Source organism: Desmodus rotundus, chromosome 6, assembly GCF_022682495.2.
Source record: "Desmodus rotundus isolate HL8 chromosome 6, HLdesRot8A.1, whole genome shotgun sequence".
NCBI lineage: Eukaryota > Metazoa > Chordata > Mammalia > Chiroptera > Phyllostomidae > Desmodus > Desmodus rotundus.
In genome coordinates this window covers 26,309,883-26,329,314 of record NC_071392.1, presented here as the reverse complement: position 1 = coordinate 26,329,314, position 19,432 = coordinate 26,309,883, and the positions used below count along the sequence as shown (strand labels likewise).

Here is a 19,432-nt window from a genome sequence, read left to right as displayed (position 1 = left end):
TTAGGAGTTTATTTGTATTTTTATTCCATTAGCATTCAGTTGTTACTGGTTTCATTTTGAGGTTTCATTACTTTTAAGAGGTGGTCATTACTTAAAAAGTTGTCCACAAGCATTTTGAATTGTATAAAGTAGAACTGATGGCTTTTCCACAAGAAGCTATGTATTATGTAGAACCATAGGTACAGCCTCAACATAAACAATGATGTTTTTCAGTGTGTAATAAAAATAACTTTTTAAAGATTTTATTTATTTATTTTTAGAGAAGAAGGAAAGGGGAAAGAGAGGAAGAGAAACATCAATGTGTGGTTGCCTCTCTCATGTCACCAACTGGGGACCTGGCCGGCAACGCAGGCATATGGCCTGACTGGGAGTCGAACCGGTGACCCTTTGGTTTGCAGGCTGGTGCTCAACCCACTGAACCACACCAGCCAGGGCATAAAAATAACTTGTAAAGCCATATATGTTTACTATGATAATCATTACTATTTGTCTGTCTTTAAGTTGTTTTTACTTTCCCTAATTTAGCTAATTTTAAATATAGCTACTAAATGGTCCTAACCATTTGGGATTTAGTGTTCTGTATTACATTTGATTGTTTCATTAATTTGTTGATGTGAAAAACAGAATGTTTTGAGTAACTTTACTCAGAGACATCTTCAGCTGATCATGTATAATTCAGAATATGATGTTTTAAACATTACACAAGGTCATGAAAATCTTAGCATTTAAGGGATCTTAGTAGTTAGTGTAGCTCCTTAACTGGTTTGCCCCAAAATTTTGAACTCTATTTGAGTTGCTTTGAGAATAAGGAGTAAAGACAAAATTCCTTATTTTTCTTTTGTCTTTGTTTTTATAAAGACACCTAGCTGTTGGGTGGAAGAGGGAGCAGAAAAGAGGTCGCATCAGCGTTCTGCATCATGGGGGAGTGCTGACCAACTAAAAGAGGTAAGCTATTTCTGTTTTTAGTCTGTGACCTATTTTTTAAAGATTTTATTTATTTTTTGGAGAGAGGGGAAGAAAGGGAGAAACAGAGGAAGAGAGACATCAATGTGCAAGAGAAACATCGATCAGTTGCCTCTTACACACACCCATCCGGGGACCTAGCCCCACAACCTAGGCATATGCCCTGCGTGGAAATCAAACTGGCAACCTTTGGTTTGTGAGACAATGCCCAACCCACTGAGCTATGCTGGTTAGGGCTCTATAACCTCTTTTGGTCTTAGCACATTATCTTACTATTTCCTGAACATAATGGTACTTCCTTTATTTGTGTTAGCCTTACCTCTTACAGAGTTTAAGGCTTGCCTTCCGTGTTTTGATAACAAGTCTGAGTTTACCTTATTTGTGCTCTTACCTTAGGTTCTTTATAAGTATCTGTTACGCACCCTCTCAGTTTTTGCCTTTCCAGAATGAATTCTGATTTCATTAATAATTGCTGTATCTTCTTTGTTTTGGTTATCTTTTGTTCCACTTCAGCTTTCTTGTTTTTGAGTTACAGCAACCAGAACTATAGATCGTAGCTTTGTGCAATGGTAAGAAAGTCTTTCCTGCTTCTACTAGCTTTGTTATATAGCCAGCATGTGTTGCCCTTTAAGACCCAGTATAGTACAGTGGAAGTCACATCTTCTGTAATAGTTTTTATGACCCCATTCCCTTATCCATTATTAATAACCTGAATTACAATCAACTTTATGTATATTTTGGATTATTTTTCCTGATAGTGTTATCTTATATCTATCTAAATTCCTATCTATTTCTTATAGAAACTTAGAGTTGAAAGGTCACCTAGTCTTATTTCCTATGTAAACACTCCTTTAAAAAATGGTCATCTAGTGTATTTTGATCATTCTTGGTGAGAGAAGCTCATCAAGAGAACCAAACTAGTTCATTCGTTTCAGCTTAAGTTGTTAAACAGTTCATTTTGTACACTGAACTCAGAATTATACCCCTTAGCTTTGACTCTTCCCTCTGTATCAGTGTGTAAGTCTATACTTAAATATTTGAAAGGCTAGCAATGTCATTTTTATCCAAGGTAAAGATTGACATTTCTCATATATTTTTATATATGCCATATTTTCCATACCTTTTAGTATCATTTTCATATACTATAGGCTATCAGTATCTTGCATATACTGTGTTATCTGGACTGAATAGATATAATCTATTAGCATGATTATGCCTATGACTATATTAAAATTTTACTAGGTTCTTTATAATATTTAATTATAAGTAGGTTCTCTATAATCTTTTAGAGAAATCCTCAACTTCCATCTACCTACACACAAATGCGTGTGCACAAAAACAGTTACAGCAGCAAAAAGTCCCAGCAGCAAAAAAAAAAAAAAAGAAGGAAGGGAGGAAGCAGGTTTAATATAACTAAAGTAGCTACAAATCTATGCATAAAGTATGAATAACAAAAAAGCAAACTTGTAATTTTATCTCAGAGGTAAATACAATCTCAAAATAATAGTCAAGATTTGGCATGGATGAACTTTGGACCACAACAACACAAGATATAAATGATTGAAAAAGGAATGGCTAACATTATACTGAGTGTGAGATTTGATTGCTCTCCCACAAAGCAACCCAAAGGAGGATGAATCAACGAATTCAATGCTCTAGAAATCAACCAAATGAATTGAGAAGCTTTATTCATGAAAATTACTGAACTCAGGATAAGAATAACACAAGTTTGTGGTATTCTTATCTGTCCCTTTCCTCCTCTTCCTCATCCCTGGCTTTGTTGGTGTGACATTTCAACCAGGATGGGGCAAGCCTTGAAAACCAGAAGCTCTGGAGCCCCTACAGGGAGAGAGCACTTGGTAGAGAGCGCAGAAGATTAAATTAGTGATCTTAGTTGCAAAGGAACAGGGAGGGCCAGTGGCACCCCGCTAGTCTGAGGTTGTAGTCCTATTTGTGGCAAGCAATAGACTCACGGAGTAGAGAGATTTTATAGAGTTCTAGGAGGCAAGACAGTCACAGGAGCTTGACAAATTCATCACATATCCCATTTCACTGGATATGCACAGCAGAAAATGAAGGGGGCCCAAGCCACCTATGCATCGCTGGTCAGTGGAGCCTAAGAAGAGATTCAAGCAAGCCTAGTGATAATAAAATCTGGGGCCAGCTTGTAAAAGGCTCAGGCTTCAAAGACACTGCTCATTCTATAGACAAATCCCATCCTGGGAGTGGAAGCCTTAGTGGACTGAGATGTTTGGGTAAAATCTCAGTCAGTCTTTGGCTGAACCCTAAAATGAACATTGGAGATAAGCTTGAAAAGGTCTTAAGAAGCCAGATTTACACGGAGAAATGAGGGGGAAATAATGGAGGAGAGACATCAGTGACCACACATTAGTGGAAAAACAGTATTTTAGTCCATGAGGTTACTGAAGCACAAACAGAAAATACAACAACTCTCAGAGAAAATCAGAATCTAGAGTTGCTACAATATATTATCTAAAACATCTGAAATTCAACCAAAGAAAATAGAGATATACAAAGAAACATGAAAGCATAACCCATACTTTAAAAAAAAGCAGTAATGGGAACTTTGTCTCCATGTTGGATTTAGCAGACAAAACATCAAAATAACTATTATAACTCTGTTCAGAGGAAGAAACCATTTTTAAATCATTAAAGGGAAGTAGGATGATAGTAACTTAGTGAATGAAGAGTTTTCACAAAGAGATAGTTATTATTAAAAAGATGCAAACAAAAACTCCAGAGGTAAAAAATGTAACTATACAATTACAAATTCACTAAATAGTCCTAATAGCAGATTTGAGATAGCAGAAGAATCCGTGAATTTGAATATATGTCAATAGAATTTAAACCCTGGTGCCAGAAAGAGAAAGATTGAAGAAAAATTAAAAGACCCTAATAGACCTGTGAGAAAACATTAAGTACATACACATAGACATTATAGGAGACCCAGGAGAGAAGGAAAAGAAGATAAAACATATTTGAAGAAATAATGGCAGGAAGCTTTTCGATTTGGTGGAAAATAATCTATAGATGTAAGAGAGTCAGCAGATTCCACGTAGGAAAACAAAATGGGCCACACGTAGGCATAGCACAGTTACACTGTTGAAAGCCAAAGGAAAAGAGAAAACTCTTGAAAGCTGGCAGAAGAAAATGTCTCATTACACTTAGGGGATCAGTAATAACTTTAACAGCTGGCTTTTTATCAGAAATGGTGGAGACCATAAAGCATGATATATTAAAAGTGTTAAAAGGAAAAAAAAAAACCCCGTCAACTGAGGGTTCTATATCCAAAAAACCTAGTCCTTTAAAATAAAGGTGAAATAAAGTATTCCAGATAAGCAAAGATTGAGGGGATTTCTTTCTACTAATTGTCTTAACAAGAAATACTAAAGGAAATTTCCAGATGTTAATTCAAATCCACTGGAAGAATTGAAGAATGTTTGGTATGGTGAATATGGAAGAGTCTATAAATTTATTTTATTAATTTTTCAGATATTTAAAACACATATAATCATATAAATCAATAATTATAATACTACAATGTTGGGTTTATAATATATATGACAATAACACAAAAGAGGAGCAAGGAAAATGACATATTATTTCAGTATTGTTCTTATCTTACTGGGACTATATTGAAGTGTATTGTGATAAATTAAGGTGTTTATTATAATCCCTAGAGTAGTTGCTAAGAAAATAACTCTAAAAAACAGAAAGGAAAAATATCAGAGGTATCAGGTGGGTGCACTAAAAATATCACAAAAGAAAGCAGTAAGCAGTAAAGAAGGAACAGAATTTTAAAAAGATATGACACAAAGAGAAACTGAACAGCAAAATGGTAGAAGTAAATCTAACTATGTAAATACATTAAATGTGAATGGACTGAATGTTCTACTCAAAAGGCAGAGACTGTCAAACTGGATTTAAAAAGTGGCACTAAGCTCCATGCTGTCTCTAAGAAGCACACCTTCAAATCAAAAACAAATAGGTTGCAAGTAAAAACATGGGAAAAGATACACAACGAAAACAGTTATAAGAAAGCTTACCAGATAAAATAGACTTTAACAAGAAGTATTACCAAAGACAAATAGAGACTTTTTTTTAACCTCACTCGAGCCCATGCTTAGTGATTTTAGAGGAGGAGGAAGGGAGGGAGAGAGAAAGAGAGACATAGCTGCAAGAGAGAAACATCGATTAGTTGCCTTTCTTAAGCACCCTAACTAGAACTGAACCCACGACCTAGGCATGTGCCCTGACCAGAAATCAAACCCATTACCTTCAGTTTACGAGAAGACGCTCCAACCAACTGAGCCACACTGGCCAGGTTGAGGCATTTTATAGTGATGAAAAGGTCAATACATCAGGAGGGTATAGCAATTGTAAATTTTGTGTACATCTAACAGTCCCAAAATGCATGAAGCAAAGCCTGTCAAAGGAGAAATACAGTTTCTACAATAATAATTGGGTATTTCAACACCTCATTCTAATTACTTGATAGAATAACTAACTAGATAGAAAATCAGCAAGAAAATAGACGACTTCAATATTATCCATTAACTCACCTAACATGTATAGAAAACTCTACCCAGTGACTACAGAATACATACTCTTTTTCAAACATCTGTGCAACAGTCTCTAGGTTAGACCATTCACTGTGCCATAAACCAAGTCTCCATAGATTACAAAAGGTTAAAATTCTGTAACAGAAAGAATTTGTAGAAAACCCCAAATATTTGTCAATTAAACAGTACTTTTCCAGTAACACAAGGGAAATTTTAAAATAATTAAATGAATGAAAACAAAAAGATAACTTAGAATTTGTTGGTTTAGCTAAATCAGTGCTTCAAGGAAAATTTATACCTTTAAATAGCAAATCAGTACCTAAACTTCCATCTTGAGAGACTAGGGGGGAAAAAGCAAACCAGACCAAAAGCAAACAGAAAGGAGATAAGAAAGAATATAGCAGAAACCAGTGAAACAAAAATATAAGAATAAAATCGGTGAAACGAAAAGTTCTTTGAGAAGGTCAACAAAGTTGACAAACCTTTCGCTACAGACTGACCAAGAAAAAAAAAGATACAGATTACCAAAATCAGCAGTGAAAGGGGTGACATTACTAGCATCCTTACAGAACTTAAAAGTGTTCTAGAGGAATATTATGATCAACTTAATGTCATCAATTTAGAAACTAAGATGAAATGGGTGATGAATTTCTACACAGACACAAATTATTAGAAAGAGACAAATTACCTAAACTGATTTAAGAACAACTGGAAAATATGAATAGACTTGTAGCAAGTAAAAATATTGAAAGAGGAATTAAAAATCTATCCACAAAGAAAATGCTAGTATCAGATTTGGGAGTGCTAACTAAATATTTAAAGAGGAAATAATGTTAATCCTTCACAAACTACTTCAGAAAACAGAAGAGAAGGGAACACTCCTAATTTATTTTATTGGGCCATAGTTAACCTGATTTCAAAGGCAGGCAAAGACATCTCAAGAAAATAAAATGGCAGAGCAATCTTTCTTGAATATAGATGCAAAAACCCTTAACAAAATATTCTCAAACCAAATCTAGCAACATATAAAAAGTATTATACACCACCATGAGCAACTGGGATTTGTCCAAGGTTTGCAAAGTTGGTTTAAGATGAAATTCAATTAATGTAATACACTGTATTAATAATAATTTAAAAAAACACACTTTTCCAACTCAGTAGAGTCAGAAGGCATTTTCTAACACCCATTTATGAAAAAAAAATCTGTCAGCAAACCAGGAATAAAAGTTTTTATGCTGAAAAGAAGAACCTACAGTCTATGGCCATACCCCCCTGAATGCACCCGATCTCATCTGAAGAACCTACAGATAACGTATTTAACGTCGAAACCAGAATGCTTTTCTCCTGAGATCAGATACAAGGCAACGACGTTCAGTGTTGCTCATCACTACTACTATTCAGTATTGCACAGGAGGGTCTAGTCAGTGGAATCAGGCAAGAAAAATACAGCAAATACCCAGATTGTAAAGGATGTGGTAAAACTGCCTTTATTCACAGGTAACGTGATGCTATTTGTAGAAACTCCTAAGGAGTATACAAATACGTTAAAAGAACAAATACACAAGTTCAAGCAAGATTACAGGATACAAGATCAACACACAAATCAATTGTATGCCTAGATTCTAGATATAAACAACCCAAAAGATAAGGGAATACTTTATTATAGTTACATCAAAAATGATTAAAATATTTAGTAATAAATTTAATGAAACAGTACAAGACTTGTACACTGAAAACAAAACATTCCTCGACAAATTAGATTTAAATAAATGGAAAGATTCACTTTGTTCATGGATTGTAACACTCAATATTAACATTAATGTGGTATTTTTCCCAAAATTGATTCACTGTAATTGCTATTAAAATCCCAGACATTTTGGTTTTGGCAGAAATTAACAAGGTAATCCTAAACCTTATGTGGAAATGCAAAGGGCCTGGAATGGCCAAAATAATTTTGAAAGCAAGGAAAAAATTGGAGGACTTACATTACACAATTTCAATACTTCTTATAAATATACATTAATGAAGTTGGTAAAGTAATAGCCTAAAGGAACACATATAGATAAATGGATCAAAATTGTAAATTCAGGATTAAACTCATGTGTAGTCAGTTGATTTTCAGCAAAGTTGCCAACACAATTTTCTTGAAAAAGTGTTTCCATCCCAGTGGTACTGAGATGATTGCATATCCCTATGTAAGGGAAAAACTTAAGTCCTTGACTCCTACTATAGAGTAAAATTAACTCAAAATGGAGCATAGTCCTAAATATAAACTCTAAAATTATAAAACTTCTAGAAGACCTTGGATTAGGTGGGGCATTCTTAGATATAACACCAAGAGCAAGGCCATAAAAGAAAAAATTATTAATTGAACTTTATTAAAATGAACAATTATACATCAAAAATATGACTAAGAGAATGCAAAGACAAGCTCCAGACTGGAAAAAATATCAGCAAACCATGTATCTAATAAAGAGCTTATTTACAGAATATATATGGAACTCATACAAATAAATACTAAGACAACCCACTTAAAAATGGGTAAGACACTTGAACAGGGAAGTATTTCACCAAAAATTTATGGGTACCCAAAGATGTTCAGCATCATTAGTCATTAGACAAATACAAAATCAAACCATGAAACACAACTACACACCTAGTACAATGATTTTAATTTAAAAGACAGTGTCGAGTGTTGGCATGAATGGAGAGAATCTGGAACCCTCAAACACTGTTTGGAGTATAAAGTGGTATTCCACTTTATAAATTTCCAGCCACTTTGGAAAAACAGCCAGTTTCTTTAAAAGTGAAATCATTAACTTAGCATGTAACCCAGCAGTTCCATTCTTAGGAATTTGTATAGTAAAAGTGAAAACACATGTCTGCATTGAGACATGGACACTATTGTTTATAGCAGAGTGGTTCAGAACAACTGGAGAATATCAGTCAGTTGGTAAATGGGTAGATAAACAAAGTGGGGTGCAGTCATGCAATAGCGTACTATTCAGCAATAAAAAGAAGCTATTCTGAGTACTAATGCATGCTACAGTGTGAATGAAGCTCAGAAACATTCTACTAAGTTAAGGGTCAGCACTTTGTTTTCTGTAAAAGGCCAGATAGTAAATATTTTGGAGTTTGTGGACCGTATTATCTTTGTTGCAACTACGCAGCCTGCTGTCGTAGTGTGAAAGCAGCCATGGACAATATGGAGTGGGTGTGGTTATGTTCCAATAAATTCTATTTACAAAACAAGCTGGATTAGGCCTGAAGATTGTAGTTTGCCAATCCCTGCTAAGCAAACGAAGTCAGACAATTAAGACTACATATGATATGGTTCCATTTATATTGAAGTGCCAGAAAAGGCAAATTGCTAGAGAAAAAAAGCAGCACATTAGTGGTTGCATATGGCTGGGGGTGGGGTCGGGGGAGTGGAGATTGGCTACAAAGCCAATTTGGAGGTGATGAAGTAGTTCTAAAACTGCATTGTGGTTATTGTCGTCCAACTCTGAAAAGTGGTTAAAGCTTACTTAATTTTCACCCTTACAGTGGATGAAGTTAAGGGAATGTAAATTATACCTCAGTAAAGATAAAAGAAGAAATAGATATAAAAGACTGGTGAGTTTTCCATGATCTGTCATGAAGGTATCAAATGCTCCATGATGTATATACCAGTGGCTAGAAAAAGGATTGGAGTACATGGGAGAAGACTGAAAGTAAAAACGAGAATTGGCATTTGAGAAAATTATGAGAAGTGAAAGCCATTATTGAGTATCAATATTTTATAAAGTTATATACTACTTGAGTGTTTTTAAAAAACAGCTTGACCTGCTTCCTTTTCATAGCATCAAATTCAACTGTGTTCTTCCTGAGTCACACACATGCTCTCCCCCTCACATAATTTGCATCCGGATTTCTGATTAGGATGTCAGTAAAATCACCTGTATAATCTGCTTCCACTTTGCTTCAAGCTTGTAAGAATGAAATGTGAACTTTTTTCAAAGAAATAAATAAGTAAATATACAGGGTTTGGCACAAATAACACTCCCCCCCTTTTTTTTTTACTAAATCTTTTATTACAAAATCATAAGCATGTAATTCTGTAACATAACAATATCACCCTCAAGCACACCATATGACATTTTAGTTGAAATATTCAAATTAAAACTATGAATTATTACACCCATATTATTACCCTCCAACCACACTCAAGCAGGCCTTACTTCTGCCAGACCCTGTAATCTAGCTACATTTAAGCCAAGGAAGACCCCTGCAGGCCCTGAATAGAAAGAGAATCTTTGGTGGTGAGTGGATGTTGATGCTGTCTGCCTTACAGAAACCTGGGTCATGTTGGCTGGGGCTTAAGGAAGGATTTTTAAGCCAAATTTAAGAGCGTGTAGATTCCTAAACATTTTAACAGTACCAAATGCATCTTGCAAATGGCAGGAGATTGGAACTGGGCTCTCTGCATAAATTGGGTACTGTGTTTCTAGGCAGTAAATCTAGACCTGAAATAGCTTTATGTGACACTGTCGGTGTTTTCTTGTGGGCCAGAGAGGCAGCTATGCAAAAATGGAAATAGTAGTAATCATATGTTCTATGCGGGGAGGGGGCGGCATCTGCAGTAGAGCTCTACCAGTGTGAGACCAAAGCCCCTGTCATCCTAATTTAATACCTGTGCTGGAGCTGTGCCTCCCAAGAGAGCTTGTTTGAGCAACCATGAAACAACATGGCATGAAAGAGCTCTCAAAGGGTAAAACCCCCACATGAGGTAAGCTTGCAAACAAGTATTTTAGGGAATGTAAGGAACTCTGTTGCCATAAAAGGCAGCAGATACTTTAAATAAAATCACTTACATCTGGGGAAATAAAGATAAGAACACAATCCCCAAAAAGAACTTAAAAATAAGAATGTTTAGAATTTCAAATTAAATAGTAAGTTGCAGTGACTATAGGAATAAAAAAGAGTAGGCAGAATGAAAAAAGGTCAATTTGCAAAACCTGGTAACTAGCAAAAGTCTATAAAATAAAAAACTTTTTGTTACCCCTGGCTGGTGTGGCTCAGTGGAGAGTATGCTGGCCTGCAAACCAAAGGGTTGCTGGTTCAATTCCCAGTCAGGGTACAATCTGGGTTGTAGGCCAGGTCCCCAGTAGCGGGCATGTGAGAGGCAACCACACATTGATGTTTCCTTCTCTTTCTCCCTCCTTTCCCCTCTCTCTAAAAATAAATCTTTAAAAAAAAAAAAAACTCTTTGGTAGATTAAAATGACATAGCAGAAGAGAGAATTAGTGAATCAGAAGACTCAACTGAGAATTGAAAGTCAGGATGGGCAGATCATCTAGAATGTAGACAAAATGGAACAGTGGTTTAAACATGAAAGAGAAGTTAAGAAACATGGAAAATAGACCAAGTTAGGAGTTCCAGAAAGTAAGCCTAGTAAGCATCTGGGAAGAGAGAGTTTTTAAGGATGAATATTTGCTAGATTTGAAGAGCCATGTGTATCTTTATATTGAAAAAGCCCACCAGTTCCAAGGAGGAAAAACAGGACAATGAAAAATTCCAACCCTTAGATATAGTGTAACGGAATTGTAGATCAAGGGCAAACACACACACACATAACCTTGCATATCAGGAAAAAGGCAGATTACCTACAAAGAAATGGCAGATTTTCAGTACATTTATCACAAACTGTAATTGATGCCAGTATACAGTGAGGTGGTTGTGGTTTGGTCTGTGTTGAGGAAATGAGTTCAAGTGAGGCATCATTTTCCTTTATGAAAAGATGACTTTTCTTCCTTTAGATTATGTTTACTGAAGGGTTGTTGACAAAACCTTTGATTAGGTTTTACAAACTAAAAAAAATGTACACGTGTACTTTTCCATTGGTTAGATCAGTGGTTCCCTGTTTATATAGCACAATTTAAAATTAAATTAACTTATACAGTATACCTACGCTTAAGAAGTCTGCTAAGTTAATGATAAATATTTAATTAATACTTACCACTTTTTATGGTACTTGATTTCTACACAGTTAGCAGAGGTAAAAGAAAAAAGCTAAATTAAATTTTAAGATTGTTTAGAATACATGATCAGCCTTTAATGGCACTGCATTCATTCATCGAATAATACCGATAAATAAGGCTGTATGCTCAGTGTTAAATAAAGCACCTAGTATTTTAAAACAAACTGTAGATAACAATCTACTTCTTAAAGAGCTTACTTACATATTAGGAAAAGCAACTCAGACTTTAAGGACTAATCACAAAAGGATTTTATATTAACTCCCACTGTCCTTATTCAGTGAGAGAAGTTTGTTTCCTGTCCGTGGTACAAAACGAGAAGCTGATCATTCTTACACTCTTGTGGTCCTTTTAAGTGTGCATGCTTTCCAGTCCCTGATGTGGTCAAAGCTTCTGACTTCTCCCATGGTCACAGCTACTCTTCTTCTCCCGACCAGGGCCTGCTACAGCTGGGTGACTTCATGGGTGAAGGGATCCTGGAAGCTCCTTTTCTGTTTCTTGCTCACCTCCTTCCTAACTCCATAGCTACTGTGTCCGACCCCTCTGGAGTTGGCGCGAGGGGGAGAGAGGGAAAGGTAAGGGAACAGAAATGTTCCTACTTGACTGGTACTGTTGTAAGATGCCTTTACATTCCCTGGGCTTGGCAGATTCTTAAAACTTTCTTTTGTGATTTCACAAGTTCTTTGGAGATCCCTTCTTACCACACATCTCTTACCTTTAGTTCTATCTTTATGGGTTAGTGAGGTTCTTACTCTCCTTCACCTCTAGAATTGTAGAAATAGAACTTACTTTCCCAGCTGCTGGGCTGTATTCAGCCTTCTAGGTGGCCCTCTTGCACAGGACCGAAGACAGCCCTCCACGATGACTCTAACACTCAAATATCCCAAATAGTTCTTGGGAAGCTCTCACATATTTTTTGTCTGGTTAATGTCTGGGAGTTCAGGATGAATCTAAAATGCAATGTTAAATCTCTGTTATCCTACCTCAACATTTTCAGTATATGGCATGGGTGTCAGATACCAATTCGTCATGACCCCTTGTCTATGAGGAACATACATCAGTCATTCAAGTTGTGCCATTAAAACTCCTCTCTCACCCTGGCCAATGTGGCTCAGTTAGTTGGAGAGTCATCCTGTGAACCAAAAGGTCACAGGTTCAATTCCTGGTCAGGGCACATACCCAGGCTATGGGTTCATTCCCTGGTCGGTGTGTACAAGAAGGCAACCAATCAATGTCTGTCTGTCTGTCTCTCTCCCTCACTCTCCCTCTCTCCCTCCCCCACCCCCTACCCTTCCCCTATAAAAGCAATGAAAAAAATGTCCTCTGGTGAGGTTAAAAAAACAGATGAACTCCTATCTCTTCATTTGAGGCAAAGGAGGAAGTACACCCTCTCAGGTCTTGGATTCAATTTTTTCTTTCCTGCTTACAGCCTAAAAAGTTTGTCTTTTACTATTTCATGGATGCTGGCAGAGGCATGAGACTCCTGGTTTGGAGACAGTGGACTTCACCACAGCAAGTCTCAAGACTATCAAGTTTACCTTTGTTCCCCTGAACTCCAAGTCACATGGGGTAATGGGGAGGGCTCAAACAGATGCCTACGCACGCAGTAGATCACATTACAGGAGAGAAACACAGAGCTTGGGGAACCCACTGTTTTTATAGTAAGCAGTAAGCAAACCTTTTTATCCCAGTGGGTGACGTTCTCAGAGAGAACAAAAATAATGCGTATGGTATTGTTGTTTAAATTCTTTTTACTATTCTTGATTTTTATAAATTGTAAAAGCTGGGTTTACTATTCTTAAGTTCTTCAGAGGAAATAAAGAAAAAACAGAGTTGCTTCCTTATCTGAGCCCTCCTCATTAGTAAGAGTTTTTCGTGGTACTATTTGTTGGAGTAAGTGAAATGATTAGGGATGTTTCTCATGCCTGATCAAATAATAATTATTTGATATTATTGATGTGGACTTCCCTTTTTAAGTAAGAAAAATTAAAGTTTCCTCATAGTTTTACTAAGAGTATACCTTCCACCCTAACATTCTTTTAGTGGTTGGTTTAAAAAAATTTTTTTTTCTCATACTATAGTCGGGGAAAATAATTGCGATATTTTCTGTGGACCCAAAAGACAACAGTCTAGAGAATTTTGATTACTCCTTTGAGATCAAAGGAATTATGTGATAAATCTTTTAAAAATACATGTATCTAATAATGTATCTGTCTCAATTCATATCCAATTGAGTTCTAAAGATGTTTTATAATTTTTCACTACTTAAAGTTGTATCCAATAGGCACAGTTTTTAAGGTGGTACAAACTGCTTATCAAAAAAATAGAAACTTATCAGTAGGTTAGTATGTAGTCAGTTAATTGCTTCATCAAATTTTTGTTCATGTTTATTCCAGTTTCACATCTTGCAATATCTCCAACATTAAGAAAGGAAGTTAGTTTGCGAAGTGGTTGAGATTATTAGTCAATACATAGTGACTGGTTGGTTATTACACTTGAACATTAACCTAGTATTACTTTCAGCAGTGTTGGTAGGTAATAGAAACAGGTTATGAATTAAAGACTAAAGGATTGGGCCTGCCATTTACTAGCTATGTTACATTGCAAAAGGTACTTTATTTTTTGGAGTTGTTTCCCAGTCTGTAAAAGAGATACAGTAAATCTGTGGGTAAAGTGGGTTTGTGAACGAAGTATATTTTAAATCTTAGGCCATACTGTTAACATGCCTCTGTTGAAAATGTACCTGCTCTATCTGTGGGGATGCGTCTCTGTGCGGGAGTCCCTCCGAGTCCCTCCGCTGTGGGATGGCGGCTCTCTGTGAGTCTGCATGTGGGCAGGCATATCTGTGGGGATGTAAGGTTGATGGTCTCGCAGGTGACCTCTCCATCTGCATGCATGTGTGCTCGCACATGTGTGTGCTCCTTATACAGGCACGTTTGTTCACGCCTATGCCTGTCTACCTCTGTTTCCTCACCTAGAAGATGGGGATAATAATAGTACCTGCGTAATGTGCTTTTATTGAAAATTGACTGCGATGGCTCTCACAAAAGCAAATGGCAAAGTGCTACTTTACTTTTCATTTTTTTCCCTTTTCTTCCAAAAGCCCCAGGATCCTGTCACCCTTCCTGCTGCTACCTTTGAAGTTAAGATTTCTCATTTCCCTGGCCTACCATGGAAGAGAATTCATTCTGGGAAACATGTCCCTCCCTTTCAATACCTGAGACAAAAGTACTCAACCAGTCTTTTGAGACTGAGTTTAGGTTTTTGTTTTGTTTTGTTTTTAAATGTTAAGGATAGTGGGGAAAACCAACAAGACAAAAACAGCAAACAAGGGCCATGCTTTCAGGTTTTCAGAAGTTTACAGTGAAATGTGAATTTTAGATTCTCAGATTTTAAATGGAGCCAGTCTCTGATTTTTCTTTGAGTCCACAAATAATGTAGTCATTTCTTTGTGAGGATTTATGCTAATTCTTCTGTGCACAATTATTATTCCTTCCTTGTGACCCAGGGTCATTTGTCCCCTAACCTTTTAAAACTTTGCAGCTCATGTGCTTGGGACCCTTTCATATTTAGAGAGAGCTCATCTCTCCTCTTTTTAAAATTTTTTTCTTTAAGGCTTTATTAAGATATAATTGACATATAGGATTGTATAAGCTTAAGGTATACACTGTAATCATTTGAGGTAGGTGTATATTGCAAAATCATCACCACAATAAGGTTAGTTAACACATCCATCCCCTTACATAGTTACGGGGGGGGGGGGGGGGAGGGGGCGGGAGTCGGTTTACATATAGTGAGAACCTTTAAGATCTGTTCTTTTAACAGCTTTGAAATACACCATATAGAATTGTTATTCACTTTACAACTGGAAGGTTGTACCCTTTTACCACCTTTACCCATTTCCTGCCCCCGCCCCCCACCCCGCTCTACTTCTGGCAACCACCAATCTGCTGGCAGTTTCTGTACGTTGCTTTCTAGATTCCACATAGAAGTGAGATCATGCAGTATTTGTCTTTGACTGCCATATTTGACACGAGTATTTAGAAACACAAAGTGAGATTCATCTGTAGTTTAGTTTTAATCCAGTCAGTGTAACTTAGTGTTCCCTTTGTGAAGGAAGGTTGTGCAATCATTTCATCATAGCAGCCAGGGTGGGTAGGCCCACCACAGTGAGGACCGAGAGCTTCCTTGTGATGCCATGGAGTAGGCTTTAGAGACACTGTCTTAGGCAGAGCAGCAGAGCTGTGCATGAGGGGGAGGGGTGGGGGGTGGGGGACAGTTTCCTTCCGCACCTTTTTCCCAGAGGACACCTCTGTGTCTACTCTCCCCTGGTGGTAAGGTTAGGGAGAAAAGGTGACTTTGGCAGGCAATGGGGTCTTGAGCGTCAGAGGGAAAAGAGAAGAGGCATTCTGTAAGTAAACGTTGTAGAAGGCAAGAGCATCTGCAGTTCTGTTACGTAGGTCTGCCCCTCTTCTGAACACGGAGTAAATAACACAGGAACCCCCTGTACCCTGAAGCAAAGGAATATTTCTTGCTTTCATTTCACATAGTTCTTGACAAAACATTTGTGTTCTGAGTGTGTGCGTGTATGTGTATGTATGATATGTACATATCTTTTTATATATGAAGATGAGCTTTTACCCTCCTGCATTGTAAAGATTACAAGAGTATAACTATGTTGTATTTCAAAGATGAACAGTATTGTGTGAAGGCTGTAAGTTGCATACTTTAATTTGGCATTCCTGCAAAACAAAGGTGTGTGTCATGATGTATGTATACATTTTGTTTTCAGGAGTTTACTAAAGTTGTTTAGAACAAAAAGGTTTTTTTTGCTTAGTTTGATGTTTTAAGCTTCTTTTTAAAGATATTTTTTAAATGAAAAAAATACAAAGTGCCTAATTAATCTCTAAGCAGGTGCTTTTATATGAACTCTGCTATACACGTACAAGCTCGTGCCGGTTTCACAATACCATTACACATCACTAATGCTCAGAAAACACTTAATTTTATATTTCCGGCCTAATTAAGTGACTTGTACAATTTGAAATTTTATTTTTTATTATGAGAATAGTTTGTCTTGATTTTTAGTTACCTGTTATTTTGATACCTTTTCTCCTGAAAATCAGTGAAGAAAGTTCTGTCCTGACAACAGCACAAGGAACACATATAACAACAGCACAGGTGATCTTGCTGGCGTGCCTTTGCAAGGGTGCTGTACGAGGGGCCCGTAAGCTACAAAGAGCTTTAAAAAATCTGCAAAAAGAAACAGATCTCAGTATTAACAAAAGGATATAAATTATTCCTTGGTTTAGGTGCTTTATATCCTTCCTTGCTATTTCTCTTCTATTTGCCACAGGTAAAAATGAGTTTTCCTGGCCACCTGTACACTTTTTCCCTTGAGCTTTAATAACCACTGTCTATTTTGCTTTTTTTTTTTTTTTTGCCATGGTTATTCAAGGTAAGTAGTTAATAGTAAAAACACATTATATTTTTGCCTTATGTCTTTGAGAAAATCAGTATATTTCACAGACTTGACTTTGTATTTATACTTTGCCTAGTAGGTAACATAAAAATGGTTTATCAAAGAATAACTGTTAATTAATGTAATCTTTTCTACAAGTAATATCAATATTAAATAACTTGCCTCAAATTGCTAATGATACCCTTTAAAATGCTCAGAAATATTTTATTTCTGGTCTAGCCCATTTAAAGCAGATTATACTTTACCTAAAACACATTAGTAATTTAATGAATTCTAAGTGATATTGTAGTAAATGACTTTTCTTTTAAGCCTGGGAGTGTTACCATTCCATTTAGGAAAATCAGTCCTAAGTTATATTTGTTTTTAAAGTTGTATGATTAGAGCCAAGTGTCTGTTAGTGAATGAACGGATAAAGCAGATGTGGTATATACACAGTGGAATATTACTCAGCCATGAGAAAGAAGGAAATCCTACCTTTGCAGCCACCTGGGTGAACCTTGAGGGCATTATGCTAAGTGAAATAAGTCTGATGGAGAAAGACAAATACTGTGTGATGTCAATTGTGTAGGGGACCTAGAAAAGCCAAATTCATAGATGCAGAGAGTGGAGTGGTGATTACCGGAAGCTGGGGGTTGGACACAAGATGAGTAAGTTCTGGGGATCTAACGTGCAGCATTTTCATTATAGTTAATGATACTATATACTTGAAAGTTGCTAAAACTAAATCTCAAATGTTCTTACTACAAAAAAAAAAAAAAGTAATTGTGTGAGGGATGGAGGTGTTAGCTAATGCTGTGATGGTATCATTTCGCAACATGTAAATGTAGTGACTGAACATGTTGTGCACCTTAATCTTACAGAATGTTCGTGTCAGTTCATCTCAGTAAAGCTGGAAAAGAAAATAATAGTTGTCTGACTAAAGAGTAATGTATAGTAAAATATTAAGTACTAATAAATTGCTAATACTCTATGCTTTGACTTTTCTTACCACTATAGAATTTACAATTTTAACGTATTTAGTAATTGATAGAGCAGATCATATTTGTCTATATAAGACCAGAACTTAGAAACTAATGTTGTCCATATATTAAGAGATTGGGTTTGACTTTAATCAATAGGCAAAAGAAATACTAGTTTTTCACCTTAAAAAAAAGTGTTTAAAGAGGAAGATATTTCTGGTGTTACAAAGGTAAAATCTGAAATAATTTGGGGAAATTTAGTCTATGTATTTACCAGAAACATTATGTAAATTGTACAAGTGAAGCATTTGTATCACACATTTGTTTCTTATTTTCAACAGTCTTAGTCATAAAAATTTGGGATAATAAATCATTATAGTGAAATATTAATCTCTTTGAAACCTTTGAGAAAAAAATTTATTAATACCCCAAAATTAAATAAGTACTTAAAATTGGTAATCACTTTTGTTTTCTTTTTCCTTCTCCCTCCCTCTCTCCAAAGCAGATTGCCAAACTGAGGCAGCAACTACAGCGCAGTAAACAGAGTAGTCGGCACAGTAAGGAGAAAGATCGGCAGTCACCTCTCCATGGCAACCATATAGCCATCAATCACTCTCAGGTAGGCTAACTTCTTGTCTTGATTTGAGTAATTTCTTTTGAAGGGTTCATTATAAAGGGAGAATCTTATAATTTCTAATGGAATTGTTTAAAGATATTATTTATTTATTTATTTTTAGAGAGAGGGGAAGAGAGTGAGAGAGGGGGAGAAACATGAATGTGTAGTTGCCCCTCAGGCGCCCCCTGACTGGGCACCTGGCCTATAACCCCGGCATGTGCCCTGACTGGGAGTCAGATTGGCAACCCTTTGCTTTGCAGTCTGGAGTTCAGTCCACTGAGCCACACCAGCCAGAGCAGAATCGTGTAAGAAGTGTTTTGGTTTTTGGTTTTTTTAGCCGTATGTCTAATCTTCTTTTAATAACAGATATAGTGGGGTATAGTGGTCTCAAGGATGATTAATAGTGGCCCGGGCTGAAATCCTAGCTCCTTCACTTAGGAAGCAGCTATGGGAATTATCGCATTAATCTACCTAATAGTACCTTAACCCATCTATCTCTATATCTCTTTATATATTTTACCCCTATTTTACATATGAAAAAAATTGAGGATTACAGCTCTGTTGTGTTTTCCCCCTAGGAACATACACTAACTAACATACCCCATGGAACAAAATTTGGGAAAGGCTGATCTAGACCAAATTTACTTACAAATATTTATGTCAATTTTAGTAAATAAAATACAGTAGTATGGCAGAAGAAACCTAAGTAATGGCAGAAGAATCCCAAGTAATACATGAAAACAAGTCCAATTGGGGGTTGTTTCACAAATGTAAGGATGAGTCAATGTTAGGAAAGGTATTAGGTTAATTCA

The 19,432-nt window shown here is 36.3% G+C and overlaps 1 protein-coding gene across 7 annotated transcripts in view; it reads left to right on the top strand.

The window, feature by feature from the left end:
- The window catches only part of GLCCI1 (glucocorticoid induced 1), a 91,282-nt gene that overhangs the window by 46,107 nt on the left and 25,743 nt on the right, over positions 1–19,432 (top strand). For 4 of the 7 annotated variants that reach the window (XM_045185237.3, XM_053926853.1, XM_053926854.1 and 1 more), the window contains 3 exons: positions 859–945; positions 12,001–12,138; positions 18,507–18,623. In XM_045185237.3, the coding sequence (XP_045041172.2) occupies positions 859–945; positions 12,001–12,138; positions 18,507–18,623 (342 nt within the window). The remainder of the gene's footprint in view (positions 1–858; positions 946–12,000; positions 12,139–18,506; positions 18,624–19,432) is intronic. The other 3 variants (XM_053926850.2, XM_053926851.2, XM_053926852.2) reach the window with 3 other exon arrangements.